Genomic DNA, 16,405 nt, shown 5'->3' with positions numbered 1-16,405 from the left:
GCGCAGGGGGCGGCTGCTGCCGCGGCTGGCGGGGCTCCGCGCAGCGCAGCGCAGCGGCCGGACGGTCAGCACCGCCGCGCCGGACAGCTCCGCGCCGCCCCGCGCCGCCCCGCTCCGCGCCCGCTCCCCGCCCGGCCGCGCCGCGCCGCGGGGGCGCCGGGGCCGGTCCTGCCCCACAACAAGTACCTCTCCGCTGTCCGGGAACTAGACTACACTCTCCTCGCGGTTAAACTGCGTTTTCTCCGCACGGAATTGGCCGTCAGGCGTAATTATCCCCATTTCCCCCACCCCCACCCCCCCTCTCTCCTTTGCAGGAACGACTCTTTGGGAACCTGGTCCACCCAGGGATGTAAAACTGTGCTTACCGATGCATCCCATACGAAATGCTTATGTGATCGTCTCTCTACCTTCGCCATTTTGGCTCAGCAACCTAGAGAAATAGTAAGTAACAAAGGGGGGTGGGGGGGGGAGGAAAATCCAGTTTTAATGCAAAAGGCAATAGCGGGGGGGCTGCGGGGGGCTGGGGGGGGTAGCTGGTCGAGCTTTCCTCTCAGGTATATTTCAGACGTTGCATTGAGCAATTGTTTAATATCGCAGGTAGGCAAACGTCGGTCTCCTGGTGTCTACAGTGTCTCAGAGAAATGAATTCCAGATTCTATGATATAACTAAATCCTAGTGAAATTTGCATGCTCTCAGGCTCTGAATTTCTCAGAGAAAGCCTTCTAATTGTGATGCAAATGTGTTGAAAACTTTTGTATTGAACAATTATCCACTCAACAAGCTTTTTTAAAGGTTGCAAGCCTTTCCAGGGGAATGTACAGGGCTTTATTACTGCTCTTGGTAGCAAAACCCTAGATACTGTAGTTAAACAGATTGCAGATCTGCATTGGACATTTTCAGCACAGATATTCTGTGTAGTCTGTTGATATGATGTAAGAAAAATAATCAAGTTTTCATGAGAAAGAGGCAGCATTAAGTGTACAAGCAAACACTCCCAATATTATTGAATGCAAAAATAGCTAAAAAGCAAATATTTGTGAAGTTATCCTGCTAAAGCATGATTTTCCTGGTTTTGGAAGCATATGTTCAGACTCTTTTTAACAGCAAAGTAGATCAGTTTGGAACAAAGTGGTTGAAATAAAATGTTACTTTCTCCCTGAGATCTGGCCTAAAAGTACATCAGTCTTACCTCCTATTTGGGTGACAAAAGGTATCTTGATAAACGTAATTTACGATACATCCCTGAGGCTCTAAAAAGCTTTTTGGTAAACCAGGCACGCTATCTTTTAAAACTTTCAGATCTATCTTTTTTCCATTTGTATTAGCAAATACCATGTCAATTTCAGACCATAAGCACATTCACATATGGAGGAAAAACCTTACCTGATATTTGGCGATAATAGTTTCTTTTACAGCAGGGATTTTCAAGGTCATTTATTTATTTTCATTTTTTATTAATACACAGAGTATAAGTTAAATAATTTTAAATTTGAAGCTTCTTTACAGAAAGCTTGTGATATTGTTGCCATAGATATCTTGCCACTCCTTTTAGACAGAGGCCCAAGGAAATTAAGCATGTGAGAATAGTGGATTGAAGTCAAAGTTATTAAAAGTCAGAAAGTTTGGTAATTCTGCAACAAGCATGAATCGAATTCTGGGACAATTTACCACATGATCTTTAATACATTACAGTGAAACCAAGCTGTTTGTTTAACACACAATTCTAAACATTGCTGTTTCTCAAGAGAAATATATATTTTAATTAATTTTATCTGGGAAGTAGTTTCAACTTCTGCTAACATCACAGTCTCCTATTACATTGTAATATTACAACTTTATTTCTCAAAATGTCATGCAGGTATTGCAAGACATTTTAAAGCTCAAAGGTCCCTGAGGAATGTACCAATAATTAAGCAGATCTCAGAGTTATGTATGGATCAGTTTTGGAATTAAGTTGATTTCTGCTTCATAAGTAATATTACTAAAGCTATCTGTGACAGTGTGACTGCTTTTATCATTTTGCTTTTGTTGGGTTTTTGTTTTTGTTTTTTTTTTGATTGTTTTAATTGCTGGAGGATTTTTTTCTTCATGGTTGTCTGTTGTAACCTACAGATCATGGAATCATCTGGTACACCCTCAGTGACCTTAATAGTAGGCAGTGGTCTTTCATGCTTGGCCTTGATCACCTTAGCAGTTGTCTATGCAGCGCTATGGAGGTATGTAATGGATGGACAAAGCTGAATGTGAATGCATAGTTATATAAAGTTGAATTAATATTTAAAGAGCACATTAGGTGCTCTTCTCTTTCCCCACCTCAGTGTGAATGGTATTGTTCTTTCAGTGGGGTATTCATAGTGCCAAATAATATTTTACAGGATTCTTCTATATGACATGTTTCATGTGAGGCTTCTGGCCTATACCTTTGACTGTTTTTCCTCCATTTACATTTTAATACAAAACTTCTATGTGATAAAAATGACATATTAAAGTGCCACGCCAGATATTGCAGATTTAGGGAGGTTCAGTCAAATGGTTTTGAGTTTATCAAATTCATTTATAAGTTTCAATGAAGGTCACAAAATTAAGTAGTCTCAAATAGTGTGGTTCTACATTCCAGTAATAGACTTTCTTTCCATCCCGAGTTTACTCTATTAAAATAATATATTGACTTAAAAGTACAATAGATATTTATGAAGTAAATTAATTTGAGTTGTGATGAGAAATAGCATGTCTTAGTGTAGAAGTAGAAAAGTATGAGGAAAAGTCATGTAAATAAAAAATATTTTTTAACAGTGAACATGGGTTCTCATATAGCTTTTTTCCATAGTAAAAGAAAAATAAGTTCTTATGCAAGTAAGAAGAAACACAGGGAAAAAACAATAGTTTTTAGGGTAACATAAACTTAACCAATAAAACTTTGCTTTTAAAAGGAGCATGATAATTTTACACCCTAATCTCTTTCATTCTCTTATGTAGCCACAGAGACTCACAGGATCAAAAATATATGTAATAAATATAGAATATCGAGTTACATAAGTTATATGTACAAGTATAAAAATTAACAGCTCTTGTCTGTCAAAGCTAAGAATGAGATTATTTCAGGATATAATTCCCATCTGAAGAATTATAATGTTATTTTTGCAGTCCCTGATATATTTAGCACTTGGATGGAAATACTGTCATGCTCAGTGGAACTGATGTTCTCCATTATTTAGATTAAATATAAGGAAGAAATTTTTTACAGTGAAGGTGGTGAGACACTGGCATAGGTTGCCCAGAGAAGTTGTGGAGGTCCCGTCCCTGGAAGAGGTCAAGGTCAAGTTGGATGGGGTTTTGAGCAACCTGGTCTAGAGGAAGGTGTCCCTGCCTGTGACGGGGGAGTTGGGGTTAGATGATCTTTAAAGGTCCCTTCCAACCCAAATCAGTCTATGATTCTATGATTATGGTAACTTTCAAGCAGAGAAAAAAAATGTATATGGTAAGTTATGGAACTAGTGCAGGTTCTGCATCCAGCTGAAGAAAAGGTACCTCATATAGATCTCAATGTTCTATCAGTAAGATATTTTGAAAGTAGTATGACAACAGAGGGGCCTGTCATTTGAATCATTAAAATTTGCCTTCAACACATGTCTCAAGAGCACATAGCAACCAGCTATAGTGAGAATCCAGACAATGAAGATTTTATGTATATATGCTTTATATATATATATATATATATATATATATATATATATATATATATATATATATATAAATATGGGGGTAGGGATAAAATTGATATTTTGGCTTTATGTCTCTATTTATATTTTGGAACACCCACCTTCCCTCTGAATGGCAGGGCCTGTTTAGAAGTGATATAAGGTAGAGGTATTCTGGTCAAAAGAAGGCCTGTCTGAGCATTCTGTTACGGTTGATTGATTTGATCTACCCAATTGAAAATTCAAAATGAAAAATAAATTCATTGTCAATCTAATATTCCCTTCCCTTCCCTTCCCTTCCCTTCCCTTCCCTTCCCTTCCCTTCCCTTCCCTTCCCTTCCCTTCCCTTCCCTTACCTTCCCTTCCCTTCCCTTCCCTTCCCTTCCCTTCCCTTCCCTTCCCTTCCCTTCCCTTCCCTTCCCTTCCCTTCCCTTCCCTTCCCTTCCCTTCCCTTCCCTTCCCTTCCCTTCCCTTCCCTTCCCTTCCCTTCCCTTCCCTTCCCTTCCCTTCCCTTCCCTTCCCTTCCCTTCCCTTCCCTTCCCTTCCCTTCCCTTCCCTTCCCTTCCCTTCCCTTCCCTTCCCTTCCCTTCCTTTCATCAATAGCAGGCTGGCAGAAAGACTAAGACCTTCCCTGTTTGAGTCAATGCTATGAGCTCCTGCTTGCACTATATTTACTCAACCACTAAGATCCTTTATAATCTATAGATACTCAGTGTTGGGAACCACCCCAGGTGAATCAATAGTTAACAAGTTGGGAAGTAGAAGCATACTGACTGTGCATTCGAAGGCACTAGACTTTCTGTATTTGATTTCAAACAGATAGAACTAATCTTAAAAACATTTATATTTAAAGGAAAAATGTGGGTTGTGGTACTAGGATTGTTTTGTCTGTTAACTAAAAAATGTAGTGATGTTGTGTATAGCTGAGAATAAGCAACTACAATTCATCTCATGTTCAAAGTTCAGCATTTCTCATGGGTTCAGCATCCTTTGCTATGACCTCGTCAGAGTGTCAGCGATGGGTGTACAGCTCAGGAAGAGACAGCAATATTAACTAAGCTCCAGTGAGAAGCATATAGTATAGGTCATAGAATATGGCATGGTCTTCAGAGGAATGGAGCACCCTTACCTTTCACTTACTTCATTAGTCAACATTTACTCTGGTAGCAGCTATGAAAATCAGGTCAGTAAGGTACTTCACTTGAAACCATAACCATGCTCTTTCTGTCCTACAGCACATAAAAGGCCATATATAGAAAAATCAGAGCATTAGTGTCTTGTAGGGAAATAGGTGATAAGACTATTTGACTTTTTCATGTTAAACTTACTTGTAAAATGAGTATGATAAGTTTGCAAGAGAGACTGTGTGATGCTTACTGCTATAATTTAATCTTTCTGCACAAACAGCTATTTTTTGGCATTAGATTTTATGACGGTGAAGATATTACAGTATTATTGTTTCTTCATATAAATTAATTTGTAAATGTGGTGGTACTTCAAGATTAATGTTATCGTTATCCGGATAACATGTTCCAAAATGCACTGGCATAGTATCATCAACAAACCTGCATCTTACTTATGCATCATGAGCCACATCTTCTGTTTATGTAAATCACCATATTTTTGCTGAAGTTAGTTATTGTGAGTGTCTATTCCAGCTGTGGATATTCCCAGGGATGAGCAGGGAGCATAAGAAGTTCCTGACATTGAATGCATGCAAGCCCGTTATCAGTATGGAGTTAGAACTGTGTTGCCAGCAGTTTTTAAAAGAAACATTGATAATTATTTTTAAAATATACCAAGATACTAAGAGGGAATTGCAGAACAGGTATCAAAATATCATGGTTGTTATGTCTGTAATGTGATAGCTCCCTGATACTCTTTTTGAGCACTTGAAAGAGAGCTCTTACCTTTCAGAGTACCTCCAATATTTAATGCAAGAATTGCATCAAAGCTTTGTATGACTTACTAGTTGTTTTCCTTTTGGAAAAGCTGTACCCTCTCTTTGTTTATTTGAACAGGTACATCAGATCTGAGAGGTCAATAATCCTAATAAATTTCTGCCTGTCTATTATCTCATCAAATATCCTTATCCTGGTTGGACAAACTCAGACACATAACAAGGTATGATGATGGATTCTATTAAATTTGCCCTTAAATATTAATAACTTTGTTTTACTTGTGTTTAGCTTAAAATAATTACATCCATTTAGTCCTATACTCATAGGACTTGGGTTTTTTTAAAAAAATATTAACAGACAAGGGAAAATATTTACTGTCTTTTGTAGGCTTTTTTCCCCCTCAAAAAATCCCTGTTGGTATTGTTCCCTCTGGATAATCTGTGTTCTCTGTGGTAGACTTCTATGTTTTGTAACTAAATTTCAAAGCAAAAAAGTTCAAAGACTCAACATCAAAAGCACACATTCCGATTCATTATAATAGTTGTAATAGGATTGTCCTATAGTGTTTTTGTCTTTTTATTAACACACTGGTACTCAAAGGCAAGTAGAAATTGCTTAGAAGTTAGAGTACTACTCTTGAAAATGTGCAGAAACAGTCATCATAACAACCTATAGGACTGTTAAATCTCTGACTGATGTAGCTATAAGAAAGTAATAACCCTGCATACCTTGCTTAGTGATATATTGCTGATTTATTACTAATCTGTCCTCGGACTTTTTCTGAACGTAGTTGTTATTTGTCCCTCTCCTGCAAAGCAGGGCTGTGTCAGTGTTTTGAGGCATCACCCAGTACCTAGTGATGCTAGGCAACTTTTAGAGGTGGCAATAAGTGCTTCAAATTAACTATGGCTACATGATAGCTTGGAATAGAAAATAGGATGTAATTAGTGAACAGGACACTGTGATAAAATGCTGTTGAGGTCTGTAGTAAGCAAGTAGCTGTAAACTAATTCTTTATCCATATCCCACTGCATTGAAGTACATAATGCACTGCTCATCTTAATTTTTCCAATATCTAGTGAAACACATTCATCATCTGCTATAGGATAACTGCTGTTTCTACAACACACCTATAGTTATTCCTATAGTTATTAATTTATTTTTTTCAAATGTGTGCTTAGAAGTTTAGCTGCCAGAAGTCACATAAATTCAATGCAAGTCACACAGCTGTACTTTGTAAAACATACCCAAACCAGTCATTTCCAACATAAAATTTAACAAAATTATTAAAATTAAGGTATTAATATGCTTTAATTTTTTGGTAAAGGTATAAACAAAAAAAATATGGGTTTGCAGAAGAAACTCATGTTACTCTTACAGATTTTATTAAGGGGAAAAAAAGTCAGAAATGCACAAGCAACTTCAGAAAGCCAGAGTGCAGAAGGATTAAGCCTCCCTAGAATTTCGGCACCATCATACATAGTCATATGTATTATTTTATTACGTATTTCAAGAAAAAATGTGGTTCAGCAGCTGAAAGTTCCTGTGTATATAGCCACTGCGGAATCAGAGTTTGAGGGCATCAGTTTGACTGTGTTTGATAACATGCTCTCTAGGTATGCTGGCAGACTTTCTCTGATGCTTGACTCGGGGAACTCTGGACTAAAACATGCTCTTAATCCAGTTACTTTCTTTTAATCTTAATCTCCTTGAGCTCCCTTACATCTGCTTCCTGAACTCCTGAAAGTACAGTGATATTATATTGACTTACATCTGAGAACAGCAGATCCTAAAAACGGAGGTGCTCAGAAGAAATAATAGAGAGAATAAACAACACATCACAAAATTTACATTTTGAATATATGGCCTGAAATATGACTATAAAATACCACCTTTTACAACACTTGTCTTCTTTTTGAGTCCATGTTTTGCTTTTGATATATGTACCATGCAGGAACTTCCAGCCAGGGAGTACCTTTAATGGATCAAATGCAGAATACACTTTTTATACAGAGGAAGATATTCCTTGTTACAGGCCAAAAATCTTTCTAGCACTATGTCCACTGATATGTGAATATATGGTAGCTCCAACAGGCTAGCCTGTGAATGCACCATCCACAAAATGGCCAGCAAAAGTCACTGTTTAGCAAAAACCTATTCAAATTAAAGTGGTCAGATCCAGGTATGACTTCAGTATGTTTGTAAGTAGGGATGCGTTTTGGCATTAGATGCATTTGAATTCAAGTTATGAAGTTTTTATTTTCAAAGATCATATATGGCCAGAGGAAGCTAGTGTTTGATTTTCAGTCCACAGAGCTAGATTACAACACTGACATCTGTAGGAAAAATTATGTTTTCATTTTGCTCAGCTGGAAAATTAAATCTGTAAATGGGAACTTCAGAAAGCAAATCGGGTCCTTACCTGTGGTTTAAGATGAAAAAAACATTTTAGATTTGTTTCTGAGATTTTATTATTGCCTAGAAATTAAACCATTTGAGGGTTTAGTGCTTGTCTTAAAATTTGGGGAGAAATCTGGGGAATACTTTATCACGACAATGTAATACTCAGGTCAGCAGAAATTGTTTCCTGAATATGAGGTGGTATTTTATGACAAGAAGATAAGCTCAGTTTTTTTAATGTATCAGAGACAATTTGAGAACTATGATAGGCCAAGTCTGTACTCTGCTCATATTATTCATACTGTTCTCATATTATTGAGGCACCTAGTTAATGTCCATATGATGCTGCTGTTCACAAATTTGAAGAATGCCTCTTTTTTCCATGCTTTAGTTTGGCTTTGCTTCTGAGTTTGAATTGTTCCCAGCTCTGTATTTGTGTATATTCCCTTTGAGAATAGGTGCTTGTAAATGTTATCAAAGCTGAATTCCAGTTTAAAGTTGAACAGTGTGTAAAGTAAGCGTACTGAAGGTGTATTTATAACAAACAGCATATTGTCAGTCTGTTTTCAGTTTGTAGTTTTCTCTATCACCATTAAACACTACACCAACTACTTCTATTCATTTCAATGCTATTCAATCTCCAGGAAAATTCTGTGGTTCATTTTAGTATGCCCACTGACATCTGTGACAAAGAAAAAAAATTTGTGTCTCTTGGTCTGGAGAACTGCAGGTTTTTCTGTTATTTTCTTTCTGGTTTATGTAAATTATAGATACTTAGCATGTCAGGTTTAGCTTCAGTCTTTGAAGGATGAGTATATCCTCGATGTTTTTACAAAAGCTTCTTTTAGTGAAGACTAAGTGATCCAACTAAGTTCTGCCTCTTTTCAGTAAAAAAGATCATGGTATTTCCCACAGGCAGAAATGGACAAATTATTTTCAGAGGACATGCAGAAGTGGTTTACGTTCTTTCAAGCTACCATAGCTTTTCCATTTCTAATATTGCCTGTTTAAAAGTGATTTTTTTCTCCAGCTTCAGTAACTTGAGGATATCAACATTATACCAGAGGTTTAGGTCATTGGGCTTTTTAGCTTGCTGTAGAATAGTTTGTGATGGGAGGCATGGAGGGGAGTAGATGTCTTTTAGAAGATCTGGATTGGGATAGCAAGAAAGCTTTTTGTCAACAGAAAAGCCTTGATCCTTTATTCCTTCTTAGCCAAACGTGTTGTGCATCTTATTGAAAGACATAGCTGAGAAATGTTCTGCTTTTTTCAAAATGTTTCCCCAAACCTTTCAAATTGGAGAACTTTGTTCAAAGCCTTCTTAATGTTTTAGACTGTGTAAGAGATTTCTGTTTTGTCAGATCCTGTTTTGAAATACAGGTCACTGAGGGCTGAATTTATAAGAATATTATGAAATTAATTAATTATCGTGCTTAAATATATTTGGTGTTATGCTAGGCATGAGACGCACATTAATTTACTTTAGTATTTCTTTCTGTCTCTTGTTTTCTGTGTTAAATGTTAGCTACATAATGGTATTTAAATTTGAGGGTATGCAATTGATACACTGGAGATAGCCCTTTAACAGCTGAATTTCATTGTAACATTGAAATTAAGCCTTCTGAACTAAGGAAGGGTAACACTTTTCATATATAACTTAACATCTCAAATATCTGTTCTTTCACAAATACTATGAGGTGTCTCTAACATCTACAAAAGTGTTATATATTTACTCTGAAGAGACTGACAGTTTTCCTTGAGGAAATATCTATCAGTGATTTGTAGGTTTCACTGTAAGGTAACTCTTCTGTATTATGTTTCATAATGTTCTTCTTGCCATCAAGAAAAATGGTTGTATTTCTTCTATATTTGAACCTTTAATGCTTTAGCTATAAATCTTTACTATGCTTCTGATCCCATTTAATGAATAGGTTTCTACGCCGAATACATTATTGATTAACATTATGTGGATTTTTTAATAAATTCTCTTTCCTTTCCATACATTCGGAAAATACCTTGATTTTTTTCACAGTTCTGCCTAAATAAAAACACATTAGCTATTTGATGTAAAAGTTCTTGTTTACCTATTTTTCCTGTGAAGAAAGCAAAGATGAACACAGTTTAAAATAAATCATGGAATTCATTCTACATATGGGCAAAAGTTAATTATTTTCTGTATTGTCTGTTTCTGAGTGTACTTAAGAGCTTGTTGATAGAGTTTGAGTCACTTGTGAGAAAAAGGCATATTTTTAGAAATGTCATAGGACTTTGTATATTTTATTAGCCATATTCAGTTGTATGTGTGCCTACCAAGGGAAGAACAAGGAAGACATTAAGACACAAGGCAAGATTTAGCAACCCTGATATGCTGTGTCACCCCTGTTTAATTGCAGTACTGAGTTTATTATGCTTACTATTACATTTTGGAATTTGTCTTTTAGATCATACCTGAAAGGATATGAAAAAGCCATGTCCTGACCAATTAAAGAACATAACATAAACAATCAGTAGTTTTGATAAGTGCATGAACAAGTAAAACCCCCATAAAATTATGTAAATAATAAGATTTAAATGTTCACTAAATAGGCTGACTGGACAAAAATACCCCCAATTTAGGTTTTTTGTTTGTTTGGTTCGTTGGTTTTTGAGGGTTTTTTTTGTTTTTGTTTTTGTTTGTTTTTTTTTTTAAATAGAGGTTGTAGGCTGAAAGAAGCAAATGGAAGCGTAAAGGAGTTGAGAAGCCATAACTTCCCATTCCCACAGCACTCTGATGCTCTAAAGCAGCTAACTGTTTAACTAGAGCTCCCTCCAGTTTTGAGAAACAGTGGGTGGCAGGATCCCCTGAGAACCTGCAGATATTCAGGTGGTATTAATGCTGCCTCCAGCCATGTGGTTCTTGCCCCCATATCTGCTGCTGCCTTACAGATGCAGGCATTGTAACAATATATCTCCTAGGAAACAGCAAGGGAGACCTAGAGCAGATGGAATGGACAGAGAAATGATGCTAACACAGCATTAAGATTGTGTTAGAAAATCAATGAGGAAGCAGGGAATTTAGTATGCCAGGCAGTAGCAGTCTGTGTTTCAGGTCTTGCCCAGAGAATTTCAGGGGAATACCCCTCATTTCAGCAGCTGAAACCCAGGAAAATATGTTCTATTTTTGCCAGTACCCAACTTCCAAATCAACACCTACTCTGCTGATTGTCATTTCTTTCTTTGTGTTATAGCTTTTTGAACAGCTGAGCCACAGAGTCTCTGCTATGGGTTAGCCATCACAGAATCACACCAATAAATAGGTCAGCAGTCAGAGTGCGCTGCACCTTAACATCTGCCTGCTGTGTGTTTGGGAACTCAGAAACAACAGGAGAAAAGTCCACTTAACTGAGCAACTCTTATTAGGAGTAGGTCTGTTTAAGCAACACTCTTTTACCCCTCCAAATTCTGACAAAAGCCATTAACATCAGCTGAATTAACTATCTGCATTTAGATTCTCATGAGAACTTCTGGGAGCATATCTTTCTTACCCAAGATCAATAAACATTGTCACTCATGCTACTGTTACCTGCCTCGGAGGAGAAAGTAACATTCTTCTCAAAAGTGCCTGCCAGTCTGATTCTCAAAATACATCAACTTTCTAATTCAGTTCGTTATTTCTAAACAAAACAGACATTTTCATTGTAAGTGGGTTACAGGGAAGAAATTGGGTAGATAGCATGTACTCTCTGCCTGCAATCCCCAGAAACTTTTTAAGAGCTCTGTGAACTATAGAATCACAGAACTGTCCAGGTTGGAAGATCATCGGTTTTGACCTCATTCTCAAGGCAGGGTCAGCTGTAAGGTCAGAATGGTTTGCTCAGGGCTTAATATAGTCAAGTCTTGAAAAGGCATGGAAACTGCACAACTTCCTTGGGAAAGCTGATCCACTGCTTGACAGTGTTCATGGCTAAAATGTTTTCCCATATATCTATCTAGTCTGGACTTCTTCTTGTTTCAATTTATGCCCATTGTCCCTTGTCATCCCACCACACATCACTGTGAAGAGCTTGGCTTCATCTTCTCAATGACCTCTCCACAGGCACTGACAACTGCTATTAGATGCCCCTGAAGCCATGTCTTCTCCAGGCTGAACAAGTCCACCTTCCTTAGTCTCCCTTCACAAGTCGTGTTCCAGCTCCCAAGCATCTTGGTGGCCTCTGTTAAAGTCACTACAGTTTATCAAGTCTTCCTTGTATTGGGCAATCCAAGTGTATTAGACACACTATTCTAGACACACTAATGAGTGCTGAGCAGAGGAGGACAATCCCTCAACCTAATGGTTGTGCTTCTCTTAATGCAGCCCCAACTGCGGTCAACCATTTGTGCTGCCAGAGGTCACTGCTGACTCACATTCAGCTCACCGCCCATCCCTTCAACCTGTTTAGGTCTCTCTGAATGGCAGCCATGCCCTTAGGCAAATGGTGTGGTCCCCCAGTTTGGTGTTATCTACAAACTATATGAAGAAGCACTCCACTGCCAATTCCAGCTCAATGACATTAAACATAGGTCCCTGGATAGACCCATGCAGTACTCTGCTTGTTATCTGTCTCCAGGTAAATTGCACCCATGAGCCATTGTACTCTAAGCCAACCATCCATCCAGTTTTTCATCCATCTAGTTGTCTAGTCTGGTTCCAAGAATATTGTGAGAGACTTTATTGGAGCTCATTTTAATGAGCTTTATTCTGAAAAGCAAAAGTGGCGTTAGTTTGGAAATCCAAAATTTACTGAAGCTTACCCATGAAAGACTGTGTCTGACCTATGACTCACACTGGTGCCAGCTCTAGTGTCTCTTCTCCCACCCCCCTAAACAACCACACATTGCACATGTGTGCTGAGGAATGTTGCACAGGTGTAGTCTACTCTCTCCTCCCTGGTTGTGGTGCTGGGCTTAGTGCTGGCATGTGTCTCTCTGGTGTTCTGCCTTACCACAAAAAAAACGCATAGCTCAGACTTTCCTGAGGTAACCCTCTGTTGTCATACTCTTCCCAAAATGGTGGGCATTTTCCTCCTTGCTCTTCAGGACCTGTTTAGAGTACTTTTTTCCCTTCTAGAATTCACCTTCGCAGCCTGGAGTAAAATAGCTCATTCTCTCACAAACACCTGTTTGAATAATTTCAGACAATCTGTTGATGACTCAAGCAGCTATTTTGGGCTTCACACCTTTTTTCTACTTCTCTTTTGCTTCTTTGTTGAATTTCAGTGGAAATAGAAAAGCAGTCAATGGAAAGTAGATCAACCTATAAACAGTTAAATGTTCATTGCTTTTATTTACATGGTCTTAGTTTTAATAAAGAGGAAAACATAAGCACTTCTAGGTGATAATAGTAAAAAGGATTTTTAAATGAAGACACCATAAGAATAGACTTCACAAGACTAAACAGTTTAAGTAATAATGTAACAGTAACACCAACAATCAGCAACACAACCCAACCAACACAACAGTAACACCAAAAATCAGCATTCAGCTACTCAGTCATTTTAATTCTAGTATGAAAGATAAATTTCCTACATGGATTTTCCTATGTGGATTACCATTTTTAGGAATATAGGCATAGAATCCATTTGTCACAGGAAAAAAAAAACAAACAAAAACCAAAAACCAAACAAAAAAACAGATACAGAAGCACAGTAAGGTATTTTTGATGTAGATATCTGGTAAAATAATACATTCAAAAATACAACTCTGAGGTAAATGCGGTGTAAATCTTGTGCCCTATACAGTAGTTATTATATCATTACTTTTTCTGTGTAACAAAATGAAACACGTTCCAAAACAGAGTCTCTTTTAAAAGACTATCATTTAAGGAACAGTAGTGTAAATTTGGTGCAAAAGATTATCTACCTATTGCAGTGGTTTTTATTTATACTTCCCTACAACTCCCTGTTGTGTCTGTATTTTTCGGAACATATGGTATGGTTTAACCTTGACATGCACTGTGAAGTTCATTTGTACACTTTTACATTTTTTTGCTTGTATTCTCCTAGGTCAGAGTTTTTAGGCCCCTAGATCTTGCAGTCAAGTCAATGAGAGTGTTTTAGAAGGGAATGACTATTGGATTGGTCTGATTCTCAGACCGGTTTGATCAGAAGCTGTAAAATGAGTATTCTTTCCTTAACCACCACATACATCACTCTGTAAAAGGTATGGGCTCAGTCCTGTGATTCTTGTACATGAAAGTATTCTCTAGCCCTAAGTTTACTTCTAATTTAAAGCCTTAGAAATAATGTCACATTGAAGTTGGGAGATTCAGGTGCAGAGGTGGTTTAACAGTCGGTATGAAAATGAATCGTAGGGTTTGTGCTTCTTACTTATGGCTGAAGTACACTCAGTTCTGAAAACAGAGCTTGCTAGTGAATCAGTTCACTCTTCATGCTGGAGTCCCTCTTGCTTTTGCAGCAACTGGAAAAAAAAAACAAAACAAAAAACCCCCACCAAAAAAACAGTGGATCATGTTTTGCTAGATTAAATCAAACTAGTCCAGGATGCTGTTTGAACAGCAGCCAAAACCAGGCACTGAAGATGTACAAGAGGCTTTGCCCTGGGCAATTGTGAGTTAATCTACCCCGTACCTTATTAGATAGCTTAATTTGCAATTGACTTTAAGTAATTACCAAAATAAACTTCCTATAAAATGATAATTGTTCTTAGGTGTTAAGATTAAGGTCTTCGGTTCCAGTGTCTATGTCCAGGCCTGTTTATTCATTTTATATTTGTCTGCCTTTGGAGAAAAAAAAAATAAATGACAGGAGCAGATCCCAAGTTTCTTTTCATTCTTTCCCTGTGAATCTTGTTTGCCTGGCTACAGGTAGCAAATTTTCAACAGGAAAAGCATAGAGTTTCTTTCTCATTTCCACTTTCTAGATTTTCTACAAGGTGATGGTAAGTGAAATTTCACAGGAAGTGGGACACGCAGAATGCAAATCTCTGTTCTAGACCAAGACCAACATTCTGATGAAAAGCCAAAGACGATCACTGAAATTCTGACCTTTCCTGCTTTTTCTTTCTAAGAAGCTGTGGTCACTGTGTGCTGAACTCGTTGAAGTCAGCATTCACTAGGTGTGGCCTGAGCATATTTATTACATCATGAGAAAAAATGATGTTGTTAGATGCTTTAGATTACATTAGGACTTTGTCATGAAAGGGATGCTCAGCTTGTCAAACAAAGGGACTCCTAGGTATGGCTAGGGACCCAAAATTATGTACCTGGAGATCCTCTTAGTACTAGTAAAAAATGCACGCAGTGCCTTTAATTTTAGACTGCTGCTGAAGCATGACCTCTTTATATTTGTTTTCATGGACATACATGCTTATTATGTTGAGTCTCAATGAGTCACACTATAGACATCAAACCTGGTACTGAAAAAATTGACAGTAACTGTGTTCTAGTATTTTTCTCTTCTGATGGTTTTGTCACAATTTTTGTAAAACTGGCATGGTGGATGAATAAGTGGGTGTTTCGTGGAATTCAATAGAAAATTATGCTCAGGATAATTCTTGAAAGGAAACTGTAAAGGTAAATTTATGAAGCACGCATTGGGCTATAATCATGGACATTTTTAATGAATGTAATTGTAAGATTTCCAGAACCCTGCAGGGAAATGTACATGTTTGTAATAAAAAGGCCTCAAGCTGTTAAAACTGATAGAATTTTTGAAATGTCAAGAAAGTTCAGTTTGCACTAGACTTCTGGGTTTAAAAACAGGATGGAAAATATGTTAGTATCTCTCTCTTCTGAAGAAAAATGAAATATATCTGACAGAAGGGGTCCAGCAGTTGGAAGGAAGTATGAATAAGGTTGGCACAAAATGTTGTTCCATTAGTAAGTGATTACATATCTGTCTCTACTTATTAGCATGGTGTATAATTTGTTCTCTATGCTCTTCATTTCATAAAAAGTCATATCTCTAACCTATCCCATATTTGTAAAATAATTTCTTTAAGCTAGGAAATGTAAATGGATTTGTAATTCTTTGAATACCACTTGAAGTTAGGTAAAAGCCTAGAATGAGAATGTCTTCCTTAACAAGCTTAGCTGAGCCGTACAGGACAACAAAGCCCAATGTGTCAGAACCTATAGCTATTGAAACTTGGACTTAAAAAGATGGAGTTAATTTTAAAGCTCTTGTTATTTGCTTTGAGATTTTACACTTCTTCTATTTGAGGGCTTTCAAGTCTGTTTTTTACTGCATATCCTCATGTCAAGTCAATCAGAATTCAGGCTTGAGTGTTAGCAATTTAATTATTGATAGAAAACCTTAATTTTAGCACTGCTTATCTTTTGAAGTAAATACAGACTAGTAATAATGTTTCAGTGAACTGAATGATCCCACAGAGTTGTGTTACAATGGAAGAAAAATGGTTTTGCT

The 16,405-nt window shown here is 37.3% G+C and overlaps 1 protein-coding gene across 6 annotated transcripts in view; it reads left to right on the top strand.

Moving 5' to 3' along the window:
• The window catches only part of ADGRB3 (adhesion G protein-coupled receptor B3), a 466,435-nt gene that overhangs the window by 364,699 nt on the left and 85,331 nt on the right, over positions 1–16,405 (top strand). For all 6 annotated transcript variants that reach the window (XM_040598982.1, XM_040598983.1, XM_040598984.1 and 3 more), the window contains 3 exons: positions 315–441; positions 2,114–2,217; positions 5,721–5,823. In XM_040598982.1, the coding sequence (XP_040454916.1) occupies positions 315–441; positions 2,114–2,217; positions 5,721–5,823 (334 nt within the window). The remainder of the gene's footprint in view (positions 1–314; positions 442–2,113; positions 2,218–5,720; positions 5,824–16,405) is intronic.

This window comes from Falco naumanni, chromosome 6 (genome assembly GCF_017639655.2).
Source record: "Falco naumanni isolate bFalNau1 chromosome 6, bFalNau1.pat, whole genome shotgun sequence".
NCBI lineage: Eukaryota > Metazoa > Chordata > Aves > Falconiformes > Falconidae > Falco > Falco naumanni.
This window is presented reverse-complemented; position numbering and strand designations above follow the sequence as displayed.